This window comes from Pelophylax lessonae (assembly GCF_965119305.1).
Source record: "Pelophylax lessonae genome assembly, chromosome: 9".
NCBI classification, from domain to species: Eukaryota; Metazoa; Chordata; class Amphibia; order Anura; family Ranidae; genus Pelophylax; species Pelophylax lessonae.
In genome coordinates, this window is record NC_138776.1 from 102,529,602 (window position 1) to 102,554,547 (window position 24,946).

The following is a 24,946-nucleotide window of genomic DNA, read 5'->3' on the forward strand; positions in this document are numbered from 1 at the left end:
CATTTCCCTTTTCTTACCAACCAGATGACAGTGGCTTCATCCAACAAGACTTGAAGCATATCTCCAACAGTAACACCAACAGAAATAAGAATGATTTTCTTTAGTAGGGTAGAGGAAAGCTACAGGCCTCATAAACTTTTTATCTCTTTAAAGAGACCATGATAGCAGTAAAACATGACAGGGATTCTACTCCTATCCATCTGAATTCAAAATTGGAAAAAAATAAGTTTTGACTGGACATACACTTTCATCACCTTGTGAGCCTTATTCAAACATATCTGAAAAGTACTATTCATTTGTTCATAAATATGATTTTTAGGGACCCAAATAGACTGCATTATACGAATTGTTTTATGATTAAAAATAGTTCACAAAAGGAAAGATATAGCCACATGATACTAGTACAAATTTTAATACACATTTAAATAAATATTTCCATCATTAATATTAATATTTACAAACATCCTTAAAAAAAGGATAAAAGTCTTGCCAGACAACTGACATTTGTACAGTGTTTTCCAAAATAAAAATAAAAAAAAAAGAATAACATTATTATCACTATTTTTTTTACAACTGATTTCTACCACTGGGATGCATTTTTAATTTTTTACCACCATGCAGTTGCAAGTCTTAAGATTTAGTATTTTTTTTTTTGTGTCAAACAAAAACAAGATTTGTCCTCGTTGGTATAAAAAAATATTTTGCTTGTCATGAAAACCTGCTTGAGCCAGGTAATTTAATTTTATTCCCACTAAGGAAACTGAATAGGTGAAAAAAGCAGCTCTTAAAAATAATTAAAAGCATGTGTTAAAAAAATTAATTACTCCATTAATGGATGTCACAAAAAAAAATAAAAATAAAAAAAGAAGGTTCGGTTCCTTCTTCAGTCCTCTTGCACCTGTCTTGTTTGTCTTGTTTTTGGTTAAGTGTTTTGATCAGTTAAGTAGCACTTTTGGTCCCAGGTTCGTTCTTCACTACAATATTCTTTTTCTAGATATTAAAAAAAGGTCTAAGATCTATATGAAGAGCGCACTTTTGTAAGTTTATAAGTTTTGTTTTTTGTTTTTCTTAAAAAAAAAGTCTCATCGGTATAAAAAAATAAATCATCTTCTGTAAAAACAAAAAATATATATGTATATTTATATATAAACCACTAGTCCATATGTCTTTTTTAAAATCTTATATTAGAATAGAGTAGTCTGTTTTAAAAGTCCAAGGAGTGGACCATTATCCAGTTCCTACCGAGAGCTTGAATATCGAGTTCTTTTACTCCTCCGATTAAAAGGGTAATTAATAAATTCAAAACGTTTATGAGGTTCAGTGGTGTGATGACCCTTAGGTAACCTTTTCATAAAGTGAACCTCTCGTTGGTGTTGCCTTGTCTTGGATCCTTTTCTTGGGCGTCCTCTACGGGTAAACGCCATGTACCATCCTTCATACTTGGCATTTTGTAATGCTGTGTAGTTGTTCTCCAAGACGATTTCTGTGAAAACACAGTCTTTTCCTCTTCCATTTGTCTGCAATATAAATTAAAATATATTTTTACAAAAGAAAACAAGCTAATGAAACTCATATATATATTTTTTTTTAAATATAGTTCAGTTTTGCTACAAAAAAAAAAATGTATCCCAAATGGACCTTATTTTATTGTTCTTGGAATGGCCAAAGTTGTATTACACAACTTGTTTAAATGTATGTTATATATAATGTATCCTCTAATTAAACGTGACACATGCTATGCCTGACTGATCTAACATAGGATTCGAAGACTGGAAATAGATCACGGCAATTGATTGAGAAGATCAATGCTTTAACTAATGTGCAGTCATTATTTGGACTTGCCATTTTGGATATAGGGGCATTTCCTATGGTTAAGGTTAATTTGTGAATTACGTAAATCTCATAGTCAAATTTTTTGCCAAGCAGGCCTACACCAAATTTTCAAAATCTGATTACATCAGCATGTCTGTTGAATGCACACGCTGTGTGTATTATTGATATCTTGCAACCTATTTGCATATTATGGAAAAATAATTGATGTATCCTAATTACGTACGCAAAAATAAAATAAACAAAGGCAATCTCTACTGGTCCTGCCAGTGTTTATTATTAATTTACTACCAATTAATTGGTATAACAACCAATCAGGTCAGTAAAGAATAAGGTTCCATTTGACCCTACTAAACAAAATTATTTTAAGCAAAAAGTAGTCAAGCTTTTTTTTTTTATATTTTTTTAAGAATGAAAATGCCATATCAACCAAAGAGGTATCAACTTTTATCTCTGATTACTCTAAAGTGAGGAGTTCAGATTGTATTTTTATAAGCCTGTTTAAACCTGCTGGATAAAGCAATGAAATATTGCTTCTCAAATCACTTAGCTTCTACACTTTGCCACTGGTAACTCTAAAATAGGCTAAAACTGACTGGTTGCTATGGGCTAACACAAGCTATGTTACTTTTTTTTTTCAATGACCCATAAATTAACTAACTTAAAATAAGTAGAACAAACAGTTCCAAAATCTTTAATTTAGAAGGAAAAAAAAGTGGGATGCATCATTCTATACAGGTTGTTATGCAGCAGCGTAACACTGTAACCACCAGGAAGTCATTGTCAATTACTGAAGTGGATAAAGGTTGGGAAAAAACATTTCAAAAGCAGGTATGCACAGGCAGTGGGCGTATTAACTTTGATCAGCTCGGGTCCCCCTCACCCCCACCCCGTAATAGTGAATACGAGGAATGAAAATCCTTATTGAACGCAGACATCTTTAGAGCCAATAATGGCTTGAAAGTGAAGTTTTTAAAAGGACCCCTCAGAGCAGTTTCTGGGTGTTAAAGAACAACCATGACTAATGTGAAGATTTCAGGGCTTAGTGATGAGGCAGTCTGAACTTTGTGTCTTAACATTCCAAATACTTGTAGCATGTAATTGTACATAATAGCAAAGCAATTTGGCTATTTGTTAAATAAGATATATGGAATTTGAAACACCCCCTTTTTTCCCCTTTCAGCTTTTCTTCTTTTTGACTCTTTTATCTCGTCTTTGTTACTCTGTTCCTTTCCCACTTCTACTGCGCCTTTTGATCAAAAATTGTTTTTACCGTGAATTCGCACCCCCCCTTCTTTTTTAATCAGCACCTTCTCTGTGCCTCTTGACTGCAATATTCGCCCCAATGGCTTCTCTTTATGCCTAAACTCATTGACAGGCCTTCCATCTCAGTGGGCATAGGACAACATTTTGTCATGCTCTAGAATCCAACACACCTTGCCAACCAACTTTCCTTTCTTGTTCATGCAGATATAATAACCCGTCTCGGCACCTTTAATTCGGACTTTGCTTCCAAACGTGTCTGTTTCCACAATCAGCTTGGCTGCAGAGACAAAAACAGGACAGTGTTGTAATATTCCATTTTCAGCCTGGGAAGTCTACTCAGCAAAATACAGTCTTTGCTTAGAAGAGCACTAAATGCAAACTGAAAAAGTTACATGTGAAAGAGCTGCCAATAAAATCTGGTTATACATGTACAAATTGCTCACAGCTGTATAGAAAATTAGATAACTGACACTTTGCTGTGCAGCCTTGTGCTCCGTTTTGAGGCTCTCAAAGTTCCCTCTCAACCATCTTTATATTATTCTACATTCATCCATAAATGTTAAAAAAATCAACTTTTATTTTTTGTTCAGTGGCCTTCTAGAGCTCACAGATACATATGCAACTCTGTGGCTATTATTAGGTGAGTAGGTTATGTAATCACATATGTAAATAATGTTTATCGTCAAGCTTATTTGCTTATTCCTGTGCAGGATAGTCACTTTGCCCATTAGAAAATGTTCAAACCCCTTCTATTCTCTATCTGCTCCTCCTCCCTTGGTCAGGTGATAACTCCCCTTGGCTCCAAATACCATCTTTATGCTGATGTCTTCAAAATCTATCTCTTGAAGATAAAGTCACCCCTTCGTTCTCCTTGCGCATCAGTAATATACTGACATATCAGTATTGATGTCACACTACTTTCTAGGACTGAATCTTTCCAGATCTGAGCTCATAATATTTCATCCACTCTGCTCCAACCCTCCAACTCCTCCCCCTGGCTTTTCCATTATTAATACAACTATATGTTCCTCCCCTAATGGCAAGGTATGAAATATGTCACTAGCACACCAGGGAACTCCATAAAAGGGTCCAACGCTTTATTGATTGATCACATCACAGCAAAAGATAGTGACATTTCGGAGCCATGCAGTAGCCCTTCATCAGGCATGTGCCAAGGTGCAATCCTGGATTCTAGCCTCTTCTTTTATCCCCACATCCAATCACAGTCCAATTCATGCCACCGTCACCTCTGTAACATTTCCAAAAGATGCCCCTTCATTACCAATGACACCACCAATCTACTATGTCACTGCTTTGTTATCTCTCCCCTGCAACTGCCTCCTCATTGGCCTACTTTTACACAGGCTATCCCCGCTTCAGTACATCATGAATACTGCTGCCAGATTCATCCACCTTAACAATCGCTCAGTGTTCACTACTCCTCTCTGCCAATCCCTCCACTGGCCGATGCTCCCCCTACAAATAAAATTTTAAATACTAACAATAACATACAAAGCCATCCACAATTCTGCCCAGAGCAACATCACTAACCTGGTCTCAATGTCATTATCCAAACCATCCTCTTCACCCCGCTTAAGACCCCTTGCCTTCTAGCTTGCTCGTCACCCCCTGCCATACTTGCCTATAAAATGTCTCCAAAGCCTCTCCATTCTTTGGAACTGACTACCCCAATTCTTCAGAAAAGCCTATCCCACTTCTACTGATCAACTGAGCTTTACCTTTCTTCATCAACTCATTCTCCCACAATTATCATCACCTTTTTTTTATACCTGCCCCCCCCCCCCCCAAATTCAGAAAACTCTTGTCCTGAGTTGTATTGCCCCTTTATTGTAAGCCTTTTTTGTAAAGTGTTGCACAAACTGTATATAATAGGCAAGTGTAGACAACAGTAGGTATAGACTTCTCCCACAGAAGCAGGCACATTTTAAAAATGAATCCCTGGACATTTCTTTGGAATTTGTTGGAAGGCAAAAGCTACTAAAATTGCTGTATAAACAATGACTGACCAAGGCACTGGAGTGAGTCTTCTACTCTGCATGTGATATAGCTTTGTTCAAATTTGATGCCTGAAATTACCTTTAGCTTTTAAAACATGGTTTTAGCATGTAAATAACACATCCTTGGAGAACATCCACCATTGGCACGTTGGCGCCCAAGCTTTTGCATGGGAGTATTGGGAACACCTTTCAGGACCAATGGTGATGTCTTAACTGCTTTGTTACTGGTCCAGGACAGGAATTTACATGTATTTTCCTGATGTGCATCAATGTGAACAAGCTGTTAAACACAGGACAGCATGGCAGCTAGGTTGCATTCTGGGTTTGTTCTCTTAGGTTTCATGAGGGTTTTGTCCAGGGATATCTGGCTTAACATGAAAATGAATTAAGACAATGAGCTTGTACTCAAAAACTGTTCTTAAAAATACCTTTTAGTATTGCCAATATGAACAAATATTATAGAGTCATAATCTAATAATGACTTATTACACAGGCAGGCAAAACTCAGAAGCTATCAGGTTTAGCCAAGGCAGACAATAAACACCCTGCCAATCAATCTTAGGACATGCGCCCTCTACATCTGTATTTTGGCCAATAAATTAGTCTGTTGCTTTAACAAAGGTTGAGCTTCATCCAAACAGATAGTTATGTGTAACCCATCAGTTTCCATATTTTTAGCAACCTGAAGAAATGGGCCAATGTTCCAAATTATTTTTAGAAATATTTTACTCTGTGCTCTAACACACAGCCGAGACCCAGTGAGACCCAGAGGATAGCAAATGCCCTTTAATTTGTTTCACCCTTGTGCGTTGAGTCATATTGATTTACTTTCTGTTTTTTTAACAGAGGCATTGATCGTTGTTCAGACTGACTATGCAAATTTTGGGTCAATGAAGCTTAAAAAAAGAGAAGAAGAAAAAAAAACACCCACACATCCACATTTAAACTTAACATGATACTGCTTTGTCTGCCTAAATAATGATTGTTGGACATTATGGTATTAAAATGAGAGACAACTGCACAAAGGATTATGGCACAGCAAAAGATTATTAATATTTTGTGCTCATGTCTTTTTATGCAATCATATTCTTGCTTTTTTTTTTTTTCTAGAAACACGTACAATTTTCCCCTAAAATGTAAATGTAATTGCATCGTGAAACTGCTCATTAGATTAGCCATCTACCCACACAGTGCATGGAAAACTAGATATAGATTCCTGTCTCCATCCTATAGCAAATAGCATAAGTAACAGAACTTTAGCTTGTATAGGATTTTCTATAAATGAAAGCTAAATATGGCTTATAGGACACAATACCATTTCAGCTATCATGTCTATTGGCCAGGGCTGAAACTATAAGGAAGAATCTGATTTGTTGTCATCATATACAATACCTCTAAATGTATTCTTTTTTAAAATCCCTTGTTACAGCTTTATGCCTATAGCCTATAGATTGCCAAGAACCAAAATTTAACATCTGGCAACGAACAGACCCATGTAACAAAAATGTTTAAACTTGATCCTGCCTTTAATTCACTAGCTGTGAAAATGGACTGATACCTCGTTGATTTTTTTTTTAGTTTGGCGTATGAAGGAAAATCAATCTGAAATCCAGTAAAAGGCTTAAAGGATATTGATTGATTTCAGTGTCTGTGTTCTGCATTGTTTTACTGACAAGATAAAAAATTACAATGCCATCAGTCCCAAATTACAGGAAACCACATCTTTAAAATGAGTGAAAGAGCAGCTTGACTGAAGGTGTAATTTTAACAACAGCTCTTGTTCTATTTAAATACCCAATCAGATTTAGAGTATTTTTTTAATATCCCAGAATTTGATTGGGCAGCTGAATAAAGCACAAGGCAATGTAAAAAAAAAAAAAAAAAAAAAAAAGATTTTGAAAAGCTTTATTAACACATTAAACAATGTACAAACATTACTATCTATCTATCTATCTATCTATCTATCTATCTATCTATCTATCTATCTATCTATCTATCTATCTATCTATCTATCTATCTATCTATCTATCTATCTATCTACTATAAAGGTAAGGAATATACTGTATATTTCATATCCTTGTAATATCTGTTTTTGTGGCTTTATCACATTTTTTCAGGATTACAGACAAACTCTCCAAGTTGTGATTAATTTAATTTCATCCAACATGCTTTTAATCTGTATCTATGCTGATTGCAAAATGAATGTTCTTCGCTCTCTGATTTTTTTCTTTTTTTTTTTTTTTTTTTAAGAAGGGGGTCATGAGATTTTTGGAGATGTATTTTTGGAAAGCTTAGCGTTTTCATTTCTATTATTTTGCTCTAGTGACAGCTTTATCCCAGTAAAATTATGTTTCAAGCTGAAACTTTGAAGGAAAGTAGCTACGTTGATGCAGAAAAAATGCAGTGAGACACATCTGATCCCAAAACTGCACTGAGAAGAGGAGAAAGTATTCAGGAAATGTTGAAAAAGGTGAAAGTAAGAAGAGTTTTAATGGCTCTTCCAGACATTAGTGGTCTCTCTGGAGATTCATATAGAACGATCTTGAACGTCTTTTTAGCGTTTACAGACTACAACTTTCTTAAACCTTTACATCTGAGAAAAAGCTTGTTCTTTTTCTGTTTTATATCATACTTCCTAACCGTCATAACATAAATATATATATATATATATATATATATATATATATATATATATATATATATATATGTGTGTGTGTGTATTTATTCTTTTTTTTTTTTTTTTTTGCATCCCCTGCCTTGAACTCTCTTTAATTGTAATGTTCTGTTTTGATCTAAATGATGTTTTTTTTGCTGTGTGACTTACTGTATGTAGACATACCCCCTCTCTACCAGACTGTCTGTGTCCACTAATACTAAACCTATTTTACAGAACACGTTTTTTTTCCTTTTGGTAATAATTTTGGAAAACATAAAAAAAAAAATCCACAGTTTCCTACATTAGCAGCCAAAGTGTGTTTTAGGGCTATGCTGTAATCATTGAATCCCTATGTCCTATTCAATATTAAACTTTAGCTTTGTAGGTTACAGAATTTCAAATTTAAGGGAAATTTACAAGTGTGAATCCCTTGTTTGAATTGCTAGTATCAAGAGATTACCGCAGAACAAAACCATAGGAAACAAGCGAGGCCTACTTCAAAGTTTGGAATTTAATTGACCGTTTAATTTACGACATGGATTGCTAAAAATGGACTTCTTAAAATAACAGCTGATTCTTTGACTCTTCCCACCTGAACAGGCCTGGGCTTTGAGTACCACTGTCACTAAGGCCTATGCCTGCTTTAGCAACAATATACAAGAAAGCAGCTGTGAAGAACATTGTTTTCACTTTCCTGCTGTCTTTGTGAGCCAATGCAAGATTTTTTATTTTAGCAGTTTAAAGACAAACTGAAGAGTACAGTGCTGTAGAGCAGGCTCAGGCCAAGGAAACATTATACATTTTTTTTTTGTAATTCATTCAACGATTGCAGAGTAATCACCAGTGGAAAAACAGTGATATGGGTGCATTCCGTTAAAATCTCTGACACCACAGCAGAATTCTTCAGAAAGTCAAGCGCTCAAAAAAAAAATTCAATATGGCTGCACGCTGGGTGAATTTAACATATTTCAAAATGAAACTGGACACAAGAAGACTTGATGAAAATGACTTGATGTATCAGACTTGCTACATGTACCAATATTCCTTCTATAGTTATATATAATCTTTCTGTCCATTAGTTCAAATATGTTAAACAAGGAAAGTCAATCTGACCCTAATAAAGTAACCCTATTGTCATTAATTGCCCTTATTCACTATCAGATGCTATGCTTAGTGCAATAACCCATAGCAACCAATAAAAACTCACTCTGCTGAATTTCAACTGGAACTAGATGAATTCTGATTGGATGCTACAGGTTACAGCATTAAAAACTCATCGCTCTCTATGAAATTAGGCTAAAAGTATCTTCAAATCTTCCATCAATCAAAAGACATACCGTAATGAAGGTCTATTTATCTATACAACGCAACTCAAACAAAAGCACAGCTCATTTATCCATTTGCAGCATAATGTGGAGCCTCAGTCTTTAAGTCATTTGATCAGAACTGGTATGACTCTGCAGGTTATGCAGTCTCATATTTCAGGTGCCAAATTTAGAGTGCAAGCTTTATGGAGTACTGACTCTTGAGGACAAAAAAGAGTAATCTCTTTTTCAATCACATGTTGTCCAACTATGTGTTGTTAATAAATTATAAAGGACACATAATATTATTTGGGTTAGTGGTTAAGATTGGGGCCTTGCAGCACTGGAGACCCTGGTAAAGTTCCCATCAGGACACTGTCTACATGGAATTTAATATGCAATAAACTTATGCCACCTCCAAAAACAACACAGATAAGTCTATTGACGTGAACCCAGACTGGCCATAATGTGTATAGATCTTTAGGACTCTGACAGCAATATATAATTGTAACAATCCCTGAGCACAGGCGGTGAATGGTTTGATGTATTAGGTAAAGGCCTGTGCAATGCTGGCACTCTAAAAATGAGCAAAATAAATTTCCTTCCTTCATTTCTCATTGGTCTTTTGAATTGTTGACTTTTCTTTGTAATGCAAACTGACTATTATTAAAATAAGCAATTTAGAAAATAAAATGATCTAAAAACCAAGCACACCATACACAAAAGCATGAAACAATAATGGCAATAGATGGCAATAGATGCTAGAACAAGAGCAGTATCAAGGCTTGGGATGTCTTATCTTCTACACAATTAAATTACCAACTGAGCTTTGCTCTAGGCCTGTGTAATCCTATCTGCTTCAAGGTCCCCAAAATTCTAGGGAAATTAATATAATATATTTTGTACCTGATTTACTGACTGAAGCAGAGAAAATATACAAGGTAAATCTGCATTGTAATCCATATCAATAGGTGTACTTTACAGGCCTAAAAAATTGCCAGTTAGCATTATTCAACTCATTGTTCCATGAACTGTAGTATCTAGTATATACCTTCCCCCAATCCCCAGGCCAAAAAAAAAAAAAAAAAGTATGCTCACCATGTGGATCCCCATCCTCGGCCATTGCATTGATTTTCTTGTTGTCCAGCACTTGTACGTGTTTCCCGCTGGTCCGGCTGTATAGCTGGTAGGTCCTGATAAGCCTTCTGCTCAGCTGGTCGGTCACCAGGCTTTGCTCCCTCACATGCTGTGTAAAATTAGGTGGGGACTGAACAGTTACCTTTAGGAAATACATAAAACAAGCCATTATATTTATACTGCTTAGTACAACTAGATGAAGCCCGAACACGCTCTAAGGTGTTGCTGGCGTACTTTAAGGGCATTAACAGAAGATTACGACAATAAGAATACCTTACAAGTAGCTCAAAGACTACGAGCAAGTGTGTGGTATACATGCTCATAAACTATGCCCATCTTTAATAAAGTCACATTGCCAACATTTTGGAACTCTATATAAACAGAGAGTTTGGAGTTCAAATAGGCATTTGGTAGGTTACAAAATTTCGTAACACATTAATAAAACAGAGGCCTATGGTAGAAATAAATCTCAGTCTATCTGTTTCATAGAATTACATGATAAAATAGAGTAGATTGCGGATATCTAATGCAATAGCAAACTACTACACTGATATATATATATATATATATATATATATATATATATATATATATATATATACACATATGTTTGAACATCAATGCAGCTGCAATGTTACACATTAATGTGCGGAAACCGCATTTACCGGTGTGACAAATTTGGCAGATTGCAAAGCAAACCCTTCTTGCTGTGATTTATACTCCCTTTGGCTATACAGAGCTCCATTGGACACAAGCAGAATTGCTCTTGTCTTTGACATTTATAAAGATGTATATTCAACAAATGTGAAGGAGATTCCTCTCTCCTTCTATGGGTGACAAGGGAGCTCTTACTAAAATCCCCATATCAAATCAGAGATTCTGCTTCTGAACATCCCATACCTCACAAAGTCAATAGAATTCTTTTTTTTTTTACTGTGTCCTGAGTCTAGTGAAGCTTCCCATTCCCTTAAGTGCCCCTTCCCTTTTTACATGTGTATGTGGGCCAATATGGTTAGAATCTGCTGCCAGCTCTGAACACTGCAGCCTGTGGTGATATAGACTGGTAGCCATACGGCTGGTACAACCCCATCTGATATTGCTCTGGTTTGCCTAAATCTTTATTATAAACTGTAACACCTGCTTTATATTTAATTGCAAGCATTACATTATTGGTAGTCTGTTATAAATAGCCCACATTTTGTTTTTATTAAAAAATAGGTTAAAAATTAATTAAGGCTGGCCACACATTTTACGGCTTTCTTGTACAATTTTCCTTTAGATTAAGATTCACCAAAACCATAAAATATGAGGACAAACCTAAACACTTTCAATTTTAATGTAATCAATCAGGCCCCTGCGCTACATAGTTGAAGGTAAATCTAAAGGAAATTGAATAGGAAAAATTGTATAATGTATGGCCAGCCTAAATTATATATTCGATCCCCTACCTTGATAGTACACATTCTTTACTAAACACATTTTGTATTTAAAAACAAAATGAATAAAAATATATATTAAATCTACTGAGTTGATAACCAACTGTTTTTTTTTCCAAAATGTATTTTTATTAATGATGGTTGGTAAACAATAAACTAAAATATATAATATATCTGCTGACTTGATAACCAACTGTTTTTTCCAAAATGTATTTTTATTAATGATGGTAAACAATAAACTAAAATATATAATATATCTACTGACTTAATAACCAACAGTTTTTCCAAAATTTATTTTTTTTATGTTGGTAAAAAATAAACTAAAATATATAATATAGCTACTGACTTGTTCACCAACTGTTTTTCCATTTTTTTTTTATATTGGTAAAAAATAAACTAAAATATATAATATAGCTACTGACTTGTTAACCAACTGTTTTTCCATTTTTTTTTTATATTGGTAAATAATAAACTAAAATATATAATATATCTACTGACTTGATAACCAACTGTTTTTCCAATTTTTTTTATATTGGTAAAAAATAAACTAAAATATATAATATATCTACTGAGTTGATAGCCAACTGTTTTTCCAAAATATATTATATATTTACGTTTATTTTTTTACCAATATTAAAAAAAAATACATTTTGGAAAAACAGTTGGTTATCAAGTCAGTAGATATATTATATATTTACGTTTATTTTTTTTACCAATATTAAAAAAAAATACATCTACTGACTTGATAACCAACTGTTTTTCCAAAATGTATTTCTTTTTAATATTGGTAAAAAAATAAACGTAAATATAGAATATATCTACTGACTTGATAACCAACTGTTTTTCCAAAATGTATTTTTTTTTAATATTGGTAAAAAAATAAACGTAAATATATAATGTATCTACTGACTTGATAACCAACTGTTTTTCCAAAATGTATTTTTTTTAATATTGGTAAAAAAATAAACTAAAATATATAACATGTCTACTAACTTGATAACCAACTGTTTTTCCAAAATGTATTTTTTTTTTTACTATTGGTAAAAAAATAAACGTAAATATATAATATAGCTACTGACTTGATAACCAACTGTTTTTCCAAAATGTCTTTTTTTTAATATTGGTAAAAAATAAACTAAAATATATAACATGTCTACTGACTTGATAACCAACTGTTTTTCCAAAATGTATTTTTTTTTAATATTGGTAAAAAAAATAAACGTAAATATATAATATAGCTACTGACTTGATAACCAACTGTTTTTCCAAAATGTCTTTTTTTAATATTGGTAAAAAATAAACTAAAATATATAACATGTCTACTGACTTGATATCCAACTGTTTTTCCAAATGTTTTTTATATTAGTAAAAAATAAACTAAAATATATAATATATCTACTGACTTGATAACCAACTGTTTTTCCATTTTTTTTTTATATTAGTAAAAAATAAACTAAAATATATAAAATATCTACTGAGTTGATAACCAACTGTTTTGTTTTAAAATGTATTTTTATAAATATTTGTCAATAAACTAAAATAGCTAAATAATAGCCTATATTCTTTATAAAAATAGGATTTTTTTAAAATAAAGTAGAAAAAGCAACTAAAATCTTTTCGATCCATTGCCTTGACCTTGAGGTATAGGAGTTTAGAATCTTATCAGAAGAAAAAGTAATATTGTAAGACCCTGCAGCTACTATGTATCAATGTGTTTCTTCTGCCTGAATGCAGAGTTGTTAATGGCTATAAAATAGAATACAGTGTAACAAAAGTTTGATCCTTACCTGAGCTTGTAAGCAGATGACAAACAAGTGCATCAACCTGGAGAAAAAAGAAAGACAGGAGGATTTAGAGGGTTGTTGTGTGGTCAGGAGATGGGAGAGGGGATGGTAAAAGTTGGCTGTACTTACATATATCCGAGCATGGATGTCATGTAGCTCATGGTGAGGCTGTATAGTAAGGAAGGATAGTCCCTGGAAAGGGTTGCTGGCTCTGGCAGGCTGCTTTGGGGAAAGTCCTTGGCTGGGGAAGAAGGTGCAGAAGCTGCTTAGTCCTAGGAGCTCAGGCACAGTCCCCCTCCCATCTCCCTGTCCAGGATACCGGAGAACAGGAGAGCCTAGGCGGAGGGCTAGACCAAGGCAGATCGCCCCCCAACACAAAGCTCCCCCCTTAAACAGGATCCTTCGCAAACAAGAGCCTGGGATCAAGGAAAAAAAATAAAAAATCAGAGCGATCCTCCTTCCAAAGAAGTAGCTGCTTGGTGCCCAGACAGAAGAGCCCGACGTCGGAGGTGACTTCCAATGAGTCCAGAGGAGGTGCAATTGTCCAAGTCTTCTCAAGGGTGGCCAAGTCCCGAGTAGATGCAAGAAGCAGGACTGTCAGGTTCAGCCTCCTCCAGAAAACTGAAGCAAACTCAGGATAAGTTAAGAAAAGAAGCTTCTTGGGAGGATCATGATTTTTTTTTTCTCCCCCTTCTGTGAAAATGACGTTGCAGGGCAGCCCTTTGCAGTGTGATGAATGATGATGAAAGGATTTGTTGAGTGCTGATCACACTCTAGTTAGTAGCCAATGTAACCTGGCTGTGATTGGGGGACCTCCTGATAGCTCTGTGACTGTGTGTATATGTGTGTGAGTGTGTGTGTGTATTGGCTGGTGTCTCATTGAGCACTAAGTGCACTGATTGCCAGCAGTCCCTCCTCTTGTCCTGAGCTCTCCAATGTCAAACTCCCTTCTCATCTATCCTGGCTTAATTGTAGGAGGATGGTCCCAGGGAAAACCAGCCCCTTGTATCTCTAGCCTTACAGGATGCCCTCACTCATACACATAAATTATGGAAGTCATTCAACTCTGCCAATTACCCATTGCAGCTTCTGGAATGAAGTCAGCAGCAAGTGCACACACAGGCAATATCAGAAAGATGCTCTGTACTGAACTGGGAATAGGCAGAGATAGACTGCAAAATGCACACATACAGCCCCAGCCCTCTCTGACCATAGGCACATCCATTATAAACACATCATCTAGGATTCATTCATTACAATGAATAAAACACACATCGTCTCTGATTTATTATCACGTTTTTCAGTTCATTGCTCTTTCAACAGAAAGGTGCTGCTGGGGAACTACAAACCCCAGTATGACAAGCTTGCTTATCTGCTGCTGCTGTGGAACAACAAACCCCAGCATGACAAGCTTGCTTATCTGCTGCTGCTGTGGGACTATACACCCCAGCATGGCAAGCTTGCTTATCTGCTGCTTCTGTGGAACTACACACCCCAATATGGCAAGCTTGCTTATCTGCTGATTCTGTGGAACTATACACCCCAGTATGGCAAGCTTGCTGATCTGCAGCTTCTGTGGAACTATAAGCTCCAGCATGGCAAGCTTGCTCATCAGCAGCTTTTGTGATACTACAACCCCTAGTATGGCAAGCTTGCTTGTCTTCTGCTTCTGTGGAAGTACAAGCCCCAGCATGGCAAGCTTGCTTATCTTCTGCTGCTGTGGAGCTACAAGCCCCAGTATGGCAAGCTTGCTTATCTGCTGCTACTGTGGAACTACAAGCCCCAGCATGGCAGGCTTGCTCATCAGCAGCTTTTGTGGAACCACAAACCCGAGTATGGCAAGCTTGCTTATCTGTTGCTTCTGTGGAACTACAGACCCCAGTATGGCAAGCTTGCTTATCTGCTGCTACTGTGGAACTACAAGCTCCAGCGTGGCAAGCTTGCTTATCAGCAGCTGTTGTGGAACTACAAACCCCAGTATTGCAAGCTTGCTTATCTGTTGCTGCTGTGGAACTACAAGCTCCAGCGTGGCAAGCCTGCTCATCAGCAGCTTTTGTGGAACCACAAACCCCAGTATGGCAAGCATGCTTATATGCAGCTGCTGTGGAACTACAAACTACAGTATGGCAAACTTGCATATCTGCAGCTGCTGTGGATCTGAGAGCTCCAGCATGTCAAGCTTGCTTATCAGCAGCTGTTGAGAACTACAATATCCAGCATGGCAAGCTTTTCTGCAGCTGTTGTAGAACTGCAAGCCTCAGCATGGCAAGCTTGCTTATCTGCAGCTGTTCAGCAGCTACAATATCTAGCATGGCAAGCTTTTTTGCAGCTGTTGTGGAACTGCAAGCATCAGCATGGCAAGCATGCTTGTCTGCAGCTCTGGTGGAACTAAAAGCTCTAGCATGGCAAGCTTTTTTATCTGCAGCTGTTGAGGAACTACAATATCCAGCATGGCAAGCTTATCTGCAGCTGTTCTGGAACTGAAAATCTCAGCATGGAAGGCATGCTTGTCTGCAGCACTGCTCCAGTGTAGCAAGCTTGCTTATCTCCAGCTCTTGGGAAACTACAAGTCCCAGCAAGGCAAACTTGCTTATTTGTAGTGTTGTGGAATTGCAGGCCTGAGCATGGCAAGCTTTCATAGCCGCAGCTGCTGTGGAACTACAGAGCCCAGCAAAGCACACCTGCATTTCTGCAGCTGTTGTGGAACTACAAGCCTCAGTATGTCAAGTTTTCTTATCTGAAGCTTTTGTGAAACTGCAAGCCCCATCTTGGCATAGCATGCCCTTCCACATCCCATCTGCACAGTGGCAATGCAATGATGATGTGCCAGCTTGTATATATATATATTTAAGCACCTCACACCTACCATAGAGGATAGAATGCCCATTTCTTCTTAATCTGTTGGAAATATAATAAAACACATTATAATAGTGTTTGCAGCTGATCTGTGCCATTCATTAGCGATGATGTATCTGATTTCCTCTAGGAAAATGGCAATTTTTCATCATGTTTATGAAAAGTGTGAAAAGGATGTGTCAGGTTGTGAAGGACAGGAGGGTGATACTTGGAGGGTTTGGATGCCAGACATAAGCAGGAGATGTGTACTGCAGGCTCGGTGCTTTGTGTATTGGGACTGCCGAGGAGTATGTAAAACTGGGAGACGGATTAATTGGATTAGGGCTTCTTTTATTATTTAGAAAACCAACAATAAACACGCCTAGAATAAAAACACCATGGCTTTTAACCTTCTAAGATCCCTTGCCCTGCACACTGCTATAGATCTGGGTGGGGTGAGTCTATGGACTAGGGCTCCATTTCTATACTGGGCTACTCAAATCCTTATCCTAAAACATTAAATAGGAGGATGCTATCTAGTCCAAATCTAGGAAAATCACATTACAAGTGCTCTACTTACAGGTAATCATCTCTCTTATATGGGCTGATTAAAGTCACTGGTCTGACCCCCACTGCCCCCCCCCCAACAAAAAAAAGTCACCGGTCTGACCCTGACCACCACTGCCCCCCCCAACAAAAAAAATCACTGGTCTGACCACCACTGCCCCCCCAAACAAAAAAAGTCACTGGTCTGACCACCACTGCCCCCCCCTCCCAAAAAAAATATATATAAAAAAGTCACTGGTCTGACCACCACTGCCCCCCCCCCCAACAAAAAAAGTCACTGGTCTGACCACCACTGCCCCCCCCCAAAAAAAGTCACTGGTCTGACCCCCACTGCCCCCCAAAAAAAAGTCACTGGTCTGACCCCCACTGCCCCCCCAAACAAAAAAAGTCACTGGTCTGACCACCACTGCCCCCCCTTTCAAAAAGAAAATATATAAAAAAGTCACTGGTCTGACCACCACTGCCCCCCCCCCCCCCAAACAAAAAAAGTGACTGGTCTGACCACCACTGAACCACCAAAAAAATAAAAGGTCACTGGTCTGTATAGGGTAGCCTCCAATTAACGCATTTATCTGGATTTATTGTGGCTACTATAAGGAAAATGGGCTGTTCACTTCACAAGGGAATTGTCTGACCACCACTGCCCCCCCCTCCCAAAAAAAATATATATAAAAAAGTCACTGGTCTGACCACCACTGCCCCCCCCCCCAACAAAAAAAGTCACTGGTCTGACCACCACTGCCCCCCCCAAAAAAAGTCACTGGTCTGACCCCCACTGCCCCCCAAAAAAAAGTCACTGGTCTGACCCCCACTGCCCCCCCAAACAAAAAAAGTCACTGGTCTGACCACCACTGCCCCCCCCCCCCCCAAACAAAAAAAGTGACTGGTCTGACCACCACTGAACCACCAAAAAAATAAAAGGTCACTGGTCTGTATAGGGTAGCCTCCAATTAACGCATTTATCTGGATTTATTGTGGCTACTATAAGGAAAATGGGCTGTTCACTTCACAAGGGAATTTTCCCTTAGCTTAGTAAATAAAGAGAAGCTCTGCTGACCTGCAGTCATGTGCAATCAAAATTACTGTTTTTAATGTTCCTTGTAGCTAATTGGGTATCACTGCAAAGGGAATTTTGATCACATTTTTAATGTAAGGGAAAATTCTCTTGCAAAGTGGACAACTTTTCTGACTTTAGAAAATCAACCTCAATGTTTTACTTTAGATAGAAGTCTGTTTATCAGTGTTTTCATCCAAGATTCACTATACTTTTTTATTTAGAAAAATGGACGAAGTGTGAAAAGATTTGTGAATCTTGGAGTGAAAGCAATAATATAAAGACCCCTAGATAAAATTGCTACTATATTCACACAATGACAAATTGCTATCAAACTCCACAACAGTTTTAACACCCCCCCCCCCCCCCACCTTTATCATTGCCTACAGTTCTGAGTAAAAAAAAAATAAAGCCATAGGCATAGTATAGTCAGACAGTATTAACACACCCAATTATCTAGCTTTAGACTATAGAACAACTCTTCTGTCATGGTCTGCTATGGACTACTGGATATAAAATAAAGCCAAAGGCATAGTATATTCAGAAGTTAGTAATACTCCCAATTTTCTAGCTTTAGACTATAAAACAATTCTTCTATCATGGTCTGCTATAGACTACTGGATATAAAATAAAGCCAAAGGCATTGTATTGTCAGACAGTATTAACACACCCAATTTTCTAGCTTTAGACTATAGAAAAACTCTTCTATCATGGTCTGCTATGGACTACTGGATATAAAATAAAGCCAAAGGCATAATATATTCAGAAGTTAGTAATACTCCTAATTTTCTAGCTTTAGACTATAGAAAAACTCCTCTATCATGGTCTGCTAAGGACTACTGGATATAAAATAAAGCCATGGGCATAGTATAGTCAGAAATTATTAACACCCCCAATTTTCTATATTTAAACTATAGAAAACAACTTTATCATTGTCTGTTATGGACTACTGGATATAAAATAATGCTATAAATATATTATATTCAGAAATTATGAACACTCCTCATTTTCTAGCTTTTGACTAAAGAAAAGCTCCTCCACCATTGTCTGCTGTGGACAAATAGGGGGGAATTTACTAAAACTGGTGCACACAGAATCTGGTGCGGCTGTGCATTAGTCAGCTTTTCGGTTTTATTTACAATACCTAATTGAACAAGCTGAAGTTAGAAACTGATTGGTTACTATGCACAGCTGCACCAGACTCTTTGTGTACCAGTGTCAGCAAATCCCCCCATAATATCAATGTTCAATATTGACATCCCCGAATTTATAGGCTCCTCCACCATTGCCTACTATACTGTATATAAGCTAATGCCAGATCTATCTATCTATCTATCTATCTATCTATCTATCTATCTATCTATCTATCTATCTATCTATCTATCTATCTATCTATCTATCTATCTATCTATCGATCTATCTCTCTCTCTCTCTTTATATATATATATATATATATATATATGTGTATAACGATTATTAACACCCTCAAACTTCTGTCTGTATACTATATCAAAGCTCCTCTATCATTGCCTACTATTGATTACAGCATATAGAGTATTGCCATAGACATTGATTACTTTTTCCAATTCTTATGGGTCATCTTCTGCATCATCCAATTTTATTACAATTTCATATAAGATATGTCCTCCTATCTCAGCAATGATGAAATCCACACCTCCTGCCTAGCAATTGGTAGAAGGTACAAGTCGGACCTTTTTGCAAATCAAAGCAGTTTTGTAGTAATCCATCAGGCAGTCCATTAAGCTACATACACATGCAGATGGGGGAAGGTTGGCTTCTCACAGGTGAAGCTGGAGCAGACAGACGAAATGTTAACCCACCCAAGCCAAATACACATGTTGAGCCCAGTGCTGGCCACCTTCAGTCCACACGACTGTCCCATTGTGAGCCCCTGAGTGTTACTCGGCCACCTCCACCCTGCTGAGAGCTGAGAAACCAGACACTGAAGTTTCTTCCCCATTCACATTGAAATGAAGGCTGGACAACTATCACAATCACCTTCACTCCAAAAGGGTTATTAGAAAAAGATGGCCCTTATTGTATGCCAATTTAGTTCACACTTCAAGGATGCCACTGGCACAACAGAACTGAGATCTGACACCTCCTTCTTCAATTCACATGGATTTTTTACTTTAAACGCCATGGTATATGTTGCTGCAAGATGCTGACTTGCATCACCATTTTTACATTTGCATTGAATTGCATTCTTAATAATTTGCATCTACATCGCTTGATTGCATCCATCCACTCTGCAGGCTGGTGCAGAAATTAGGATGTTGCAATATCTTATTCCTAGTTACTAAGGGATATAGCACTTTGTACATCGCCACTGCTCTGACCACCGCCTTATTCAGTCATCCCATACAAAACGATCATGTAGGGCAAATTACAAGATTAGTACTTAATTAGCAGCTGGAGGAATTATCAGAGCCCCTAATGGATTTAATTGTAACAAGTACGGGCAGTGTTAAAATCCAATTTTCTGGGTGGTCCTTGTCCTGCCATGCGTGATGGGGAGACCCTTTAAGAACAAGTGAGGGCATGTTATGATGAGACATCTGCAAGAACAGAGGTGTGCAGTGGTGTCTTCCCACCTGCTGGAGAACTGAGGAACTACAGGTAGTAGCTGGGAGTTATAGTTCCACAGCAATGAATGGAGATCTAAACCAAATTACTGAGATATAATAAAAGGCTTAACATGTTAATGTCGTGGCAAAGGTTATTTAATAAGCTATGATCACTTGCATGGAGCCAATATATAGTCAATGGTATGCAATTCTATCAGGATACCAGCAGCATCCCCAGTGCAATATATAGAAAGAGACTGGAACATAATGGGACTTTTAAGGGACCTGTATGCGACTCTGAATTTTTAAATACAATATCGATTTTATTTTGTAAACAATAAAAATAAAACCCCCATACAAAAAAAAAAAAAATCACAAAAGCAACAGTGCTATTCACCTACCAGGTAAGTATATATCCCTCCTGGGGATACTGGAATATCATTCCCATTATTTTCAAGTCTCTTTCCAGCTATAATAAAATGTAGCATTAGCTAGAAAAAAAATCCCTGTTGATCCTCCCATGTAGGTCCCTGTACTTTTTTATGGGGTGACAACTCTTTCTATCTCTTGCTCAATTGCTCTTCTACGTTGTCACCTGCAATTCCAGTGAAGATGATACTCACTGCGGATGTTTGTGTTGTCACCAACAGGAAGCCCACCCTGAACAATAACAGCTGCTACTGGAGAGCATGCATATACTGTAGATATGAAGTGGATGCAAAGGGGCAGCAAGAGATCAGCAGCATACGATTCTGCTGATAAAGATGCAATGATGTAATGAAGGGTTAAAAAAAACAAAAAACAAAACAAATGTAGTTAGCAAACTGAATATCATCCAGTTAAACTCACACTTACCTGCACAATAAAATGCAGCTTTTACCAAGCAGGCTGGTGCCAGTATTGGCTTCAGTAGGAAATGGTGCAATGTGTATTTCAACACAGCGCACTGCTTACTTGTTCATTTTTCCTTTCTTTTAACCTTTATTTGTCCATTGTGCTGCTATGTAGTGACATGTGATTCAATCCAGCGTGCTTTAGAAAAATGCAGATATGCTCCATTTTTCCTCACTGCATTACACTTTACATGGCACCAGCATTGTGATGTGAATAGGGCACATACAAAACAATACATAAAAATGTAGATCACCGCAGAAAGCGTGAATAAGCCCATAGGCCCCGATCACATTAGGAGCTTGGGAATAGCAGGCACAATCTCAGCGTTTCTGCCCACAATTCCAAATCACGGAAAAACGCGCGGAATGGGTTTGGTGAAATTCTTTTTAATGGCACCCAAAACGCGGTGCGATTTTGCTGTGATTATCGTGCAACATTTAAAAATTGCACAAAACATTGCACAAAAAAGGTGCATGAGCTTCCTTTGCATGACAAAGGTGCATAGGGCAGCCCATTCAAGTGAACAGGCTGCCCTATGTGCGACACATGGAATTGTGTGAAAATTGCGCACACAAAAGTGCGTGGAGGAATTCTCGTTCCCGCTATGCAATATGTGAACAGGGCCTTAGGGTTTACATCAGGGGCTTTGATAAAGCACAATTCGTGTGCAAAACATGTAAGCTGGTCCTCCCTTGCTTGTACATGTAGTGCTCTTCATGTTTTTTATGGTTTTATGCAAATAAAGGGATTTGGATCTCAGTTTGGTGTGCAGCCACCTGGACTTTCCTTTCAATAGGGTTTAATTCTACCTTAAAAAAAACAAAAAAAAAAACACAGTATGAGGTCTGGCAGGGGGGCAGTTCAATCTGGCAGGGGGCAGTTTGATCTGGCAGGGAGCAGTTCAATCTGGCAGGGGTGCAGTTCAATCTGGCAGGGGTGCAGTTTGATCTGGCAGGGGGGCAGTTCAATCTGGCAGGGGTGCAGTTTGATCTGGCAGGGGTGCAGTTTGATCTGGCAGGGGTGCAGTTCAATCTGGCAGGGGTGCAGTTCAATCTGGCAGGGGTGCAGTTCGATCTGGCAGGGGTGCAGTTCAATCTGGCAGGGGGGCAGTTCCATCTGGCAAGTGTGCAGTTCAATCTGGCAGGGGTGCAGTTCCATCTGGCAAGTGTGCAGTTCAATCTGGCAGGGGTGCAGTTCGATCTGGCCGGGGGCAGTTTGATCTGGCAGGGGGGCAGTTCGATCTGGCCGGGGGCAGTTTGATCTGGCAGGGGGGCAGTTCGATCTGGCAAGGGTGCAGTTCGATCTGAGAGGGGGCAGTTTGATCTGGCAGGGGGGCAGTTTGATGTGTGTTTCAGCGCATCACACCACTTTTTTTTTTTATCTTTATGTGAAGCGTCACATAGGGGTAGATTTACCAAAACAGGAGCACTCAGAATCCGGAGCAGCTGTGCATGGTAGCCAATCAGCTTCTAAGTTTAGTTTGCGCAATTAAGCTTTGACTATAAAACATGGAAGCTGATTGGTTTCTATGCAGAGCTGCCCCAGTTTTAGGCTGGGTTCACACTGGTGCGATCACAGACATTGCATGTGATTTGTACCGCATTGCTGTGCAGATCGCATGCGATGTCTGTGCGATGCAAATTCAGTCATACAGTTTGTATGGCTGAATTCGCATCCCATTCAGACCAAAATGGTGCACGGCCCTTTTTGGTCCGCACTGGAATTGGATCGCATGGGTGTGATCTGGTTCCTGTACCATTTCACAGTTCACACTGCGATCTGCAAACCGATCTGAGGGTGTCATTAACTTTACATTGACACCCGCAGCAGTTCGCAGATGTCAGTGTGAACCGCCTGATTCGGTAACCCGCACAGGAATCACAGGGTTTCCCGTATCGCACCAGTGTGAACCCAGCTTTAGTAAATAACCCCCACAGTGGCACCCATAGGTGTGTGCAGCCTATTGCATTAGGGTGTGCACCCCAAAGCTCAAACACACATGCCTATTTCTGCAGCCTCAGCTGCACTGGATAGTGAATGAATAGGAAGTGCTCTGTGCTGAGTGGCTTCCTGTTAATTCAGAAATGGAAGCATAGTAAACACAGTTAACTATTCTTCAGTTATGAATGAACACAGTAAGTGAATGTGTTAACTGTGTTTATTTGGAAAAGCTGCTGGTAAATGAAGCTGCTGGCTTCCCTCCTCTCCTCTCCCCCCAACTGCTGCAAGGGATGTTTCAGGATGGGGAATGGGGAAAGGGGCTAGTAAATACTAGCCCCTTTCCCCATTCCCCATCCTGAAACATCCCTCGCAGCAGCTGGGGACTAGCCCCTTTCCCCATTCCCCATCCTTTAACATCCCTCACAGCAGCTGGGGACTACCCCTTTCCCCATTCCCCATCCTGAAACATCCCTCGCAGCAGCTGGGGACTAGCCCCTTTCCCCATTCCCCATCCTGAAACATCCCTCGCAGCAGCTGGGGACTAGCCCCTTTCCCCATTCCCCATCCTTTAACATCCCTCACAGCAGCCCGGGACTAGCCCCTTTCCCCATTCCCCATCCTTTAACATCCCTCACAGCAGCTGGGGACTAGCCCCTTTCCCCATTCCCCATCTTGAAACATCCCTCGCAGCAGCTGGGGACTATTCCCTTTACCAATTCCCCATCCTGAAACATCCCCCGCAGCAGCTGGGGACTAGCCCCTTTCGCCATTCCCCATCCTGAAACATCCCTCACAGCAGCTGGGGACTAGCCCCTTTCCCCATTTCCCATCCTGAAACATCCCTTGCAGCAGCTGGGGACTAGCCCCTTTCCCCATTCCCCATCCTAAAACATCCCTCGCAGCAGCTGGGGACTAGCCCCTTTCCCCATCCTGAAACATCCCTCGCAGCAGCTGGGGACTATCCCCTTTCCCCATTCCCCATCCTGAAACATCCCTCACAGCAGCTGGGGACTAGCCCCTTTCCCCATTCCCCATCCTGAAACATCCCTCACAGCAGCTGGGGACTATCCCCTTTCCCCATCCTGAAACATCCCTCACAGTAGCTGGGGACTAGCCCCTTTCCCTATTCCCCATCCTGAAACATCCCTCACAGCAGCTGGGGACTAGCCCCATTCCCCATCTTGAAACATCCCTCACAGCAGATGGGGACTAGCCCCATTCCCCATCCTGAAACATCCCTCGCAGCAGCTGGGGACTATCCCCTTTCCCCATTCCCCATCCTGAAACATCCCTTGCAGCAGCTGGGGACTAGCCCCTTTCCCCATTCCCCATCCTGAAACATCCCTCGCAGCAGCTGGGGACTAGCCCCTTTCCCCATTCCCCATCCTGAAACATCCCTCGCAGCAGCTGGGGACTAGCCCCTTTCCCCATTCCCAATCCTTTAACATCCCTTGCAGCAGCTGGGGACTAGCCCCTTTCCCCACTCTCCATCCTGAAACATCCCTTGCAGCAGCTGGGGGGAGAGGAGAGGATGGAAGCCAGCAGCATTGCAGGGCAGGGGGCCAACACAAGGGAAGCCTGGGCAGTAGGGGGAATCGGCACTGCACATAGTGATAAGGGTGTGCCCAGGCACACC

At 39.1% G+C, this 24,946-nt stretch overlaps 1 protein-coding gene across 2 annotated transcripts; it reads right to left on the bottom strand.

Moving 5' to 3' along the window:
• Nucleotides 1-601: 601 nt before the first annotated feature.
• On the bottom strand, nucleotides 602-13,607 carry FGF8 (fibroblast growth factor 8). 2 transcript variants are annotated; one of them, XM_082268491.1, is made up of 5 exons: nucleotides 13,561-13,607; nucleotides 13,435-13,471; nucleotides 10,173-10,320; nucleotides 3,267-3,373; nucleotides 602-1,517 (listed from the first exon to the last, which is right to left on the bottom strand). In XM_082268491.1, the coding sequence occupies exons 1-5, from the start codon at nucleotides 13,590-13,592 to the stop codon at nucleotides 1,239-1,241; spliced, it is 603 nt and encodes a 200-aa protein (XP_082124617.1). In that variant the 5' UTR covers nucleotides 13,593-13,607; the 3' UTR covers nucleotides 602-1,238. The 2 variants fall into 2 exon arrangements, with proteins under 2 accessions (XP_082124617.1, XP_082124616.1); XM_082268490.1 differs by having other exon boundaries at nucleotides 10,173-10,353.
• Between the last annotated feature and the right edge of the window lie 11,339 nt (nucleotides 13,608-24,946).

What these genes read in the sequence shown, in the direction of transcription:
- FGF8 (XM_082268490.1), bottom strand. Translation starts at nt 13,592, where the DNA reads ATGAGCTACATGACATCCATGCTCGGATATAT. An exon ending in ACATCCATGCTCGGATATAT is followed by an intron (nt 13,472 to 13,560) that starts GTAAGTACAGCC and finishes TTTTTTCTCCAG; the next exon opens with GTTGATGCACTTGTTTGTCA. An exon ending in AAGGAAAGTTGGTTGGCAAG is followed by an intron (nt 1,518 to 3,266) that starts GTGTGTTGGATT and finishes TTTATATTGCAG; the next exon opens with ACAAATGGAAGAGGAAAAGA.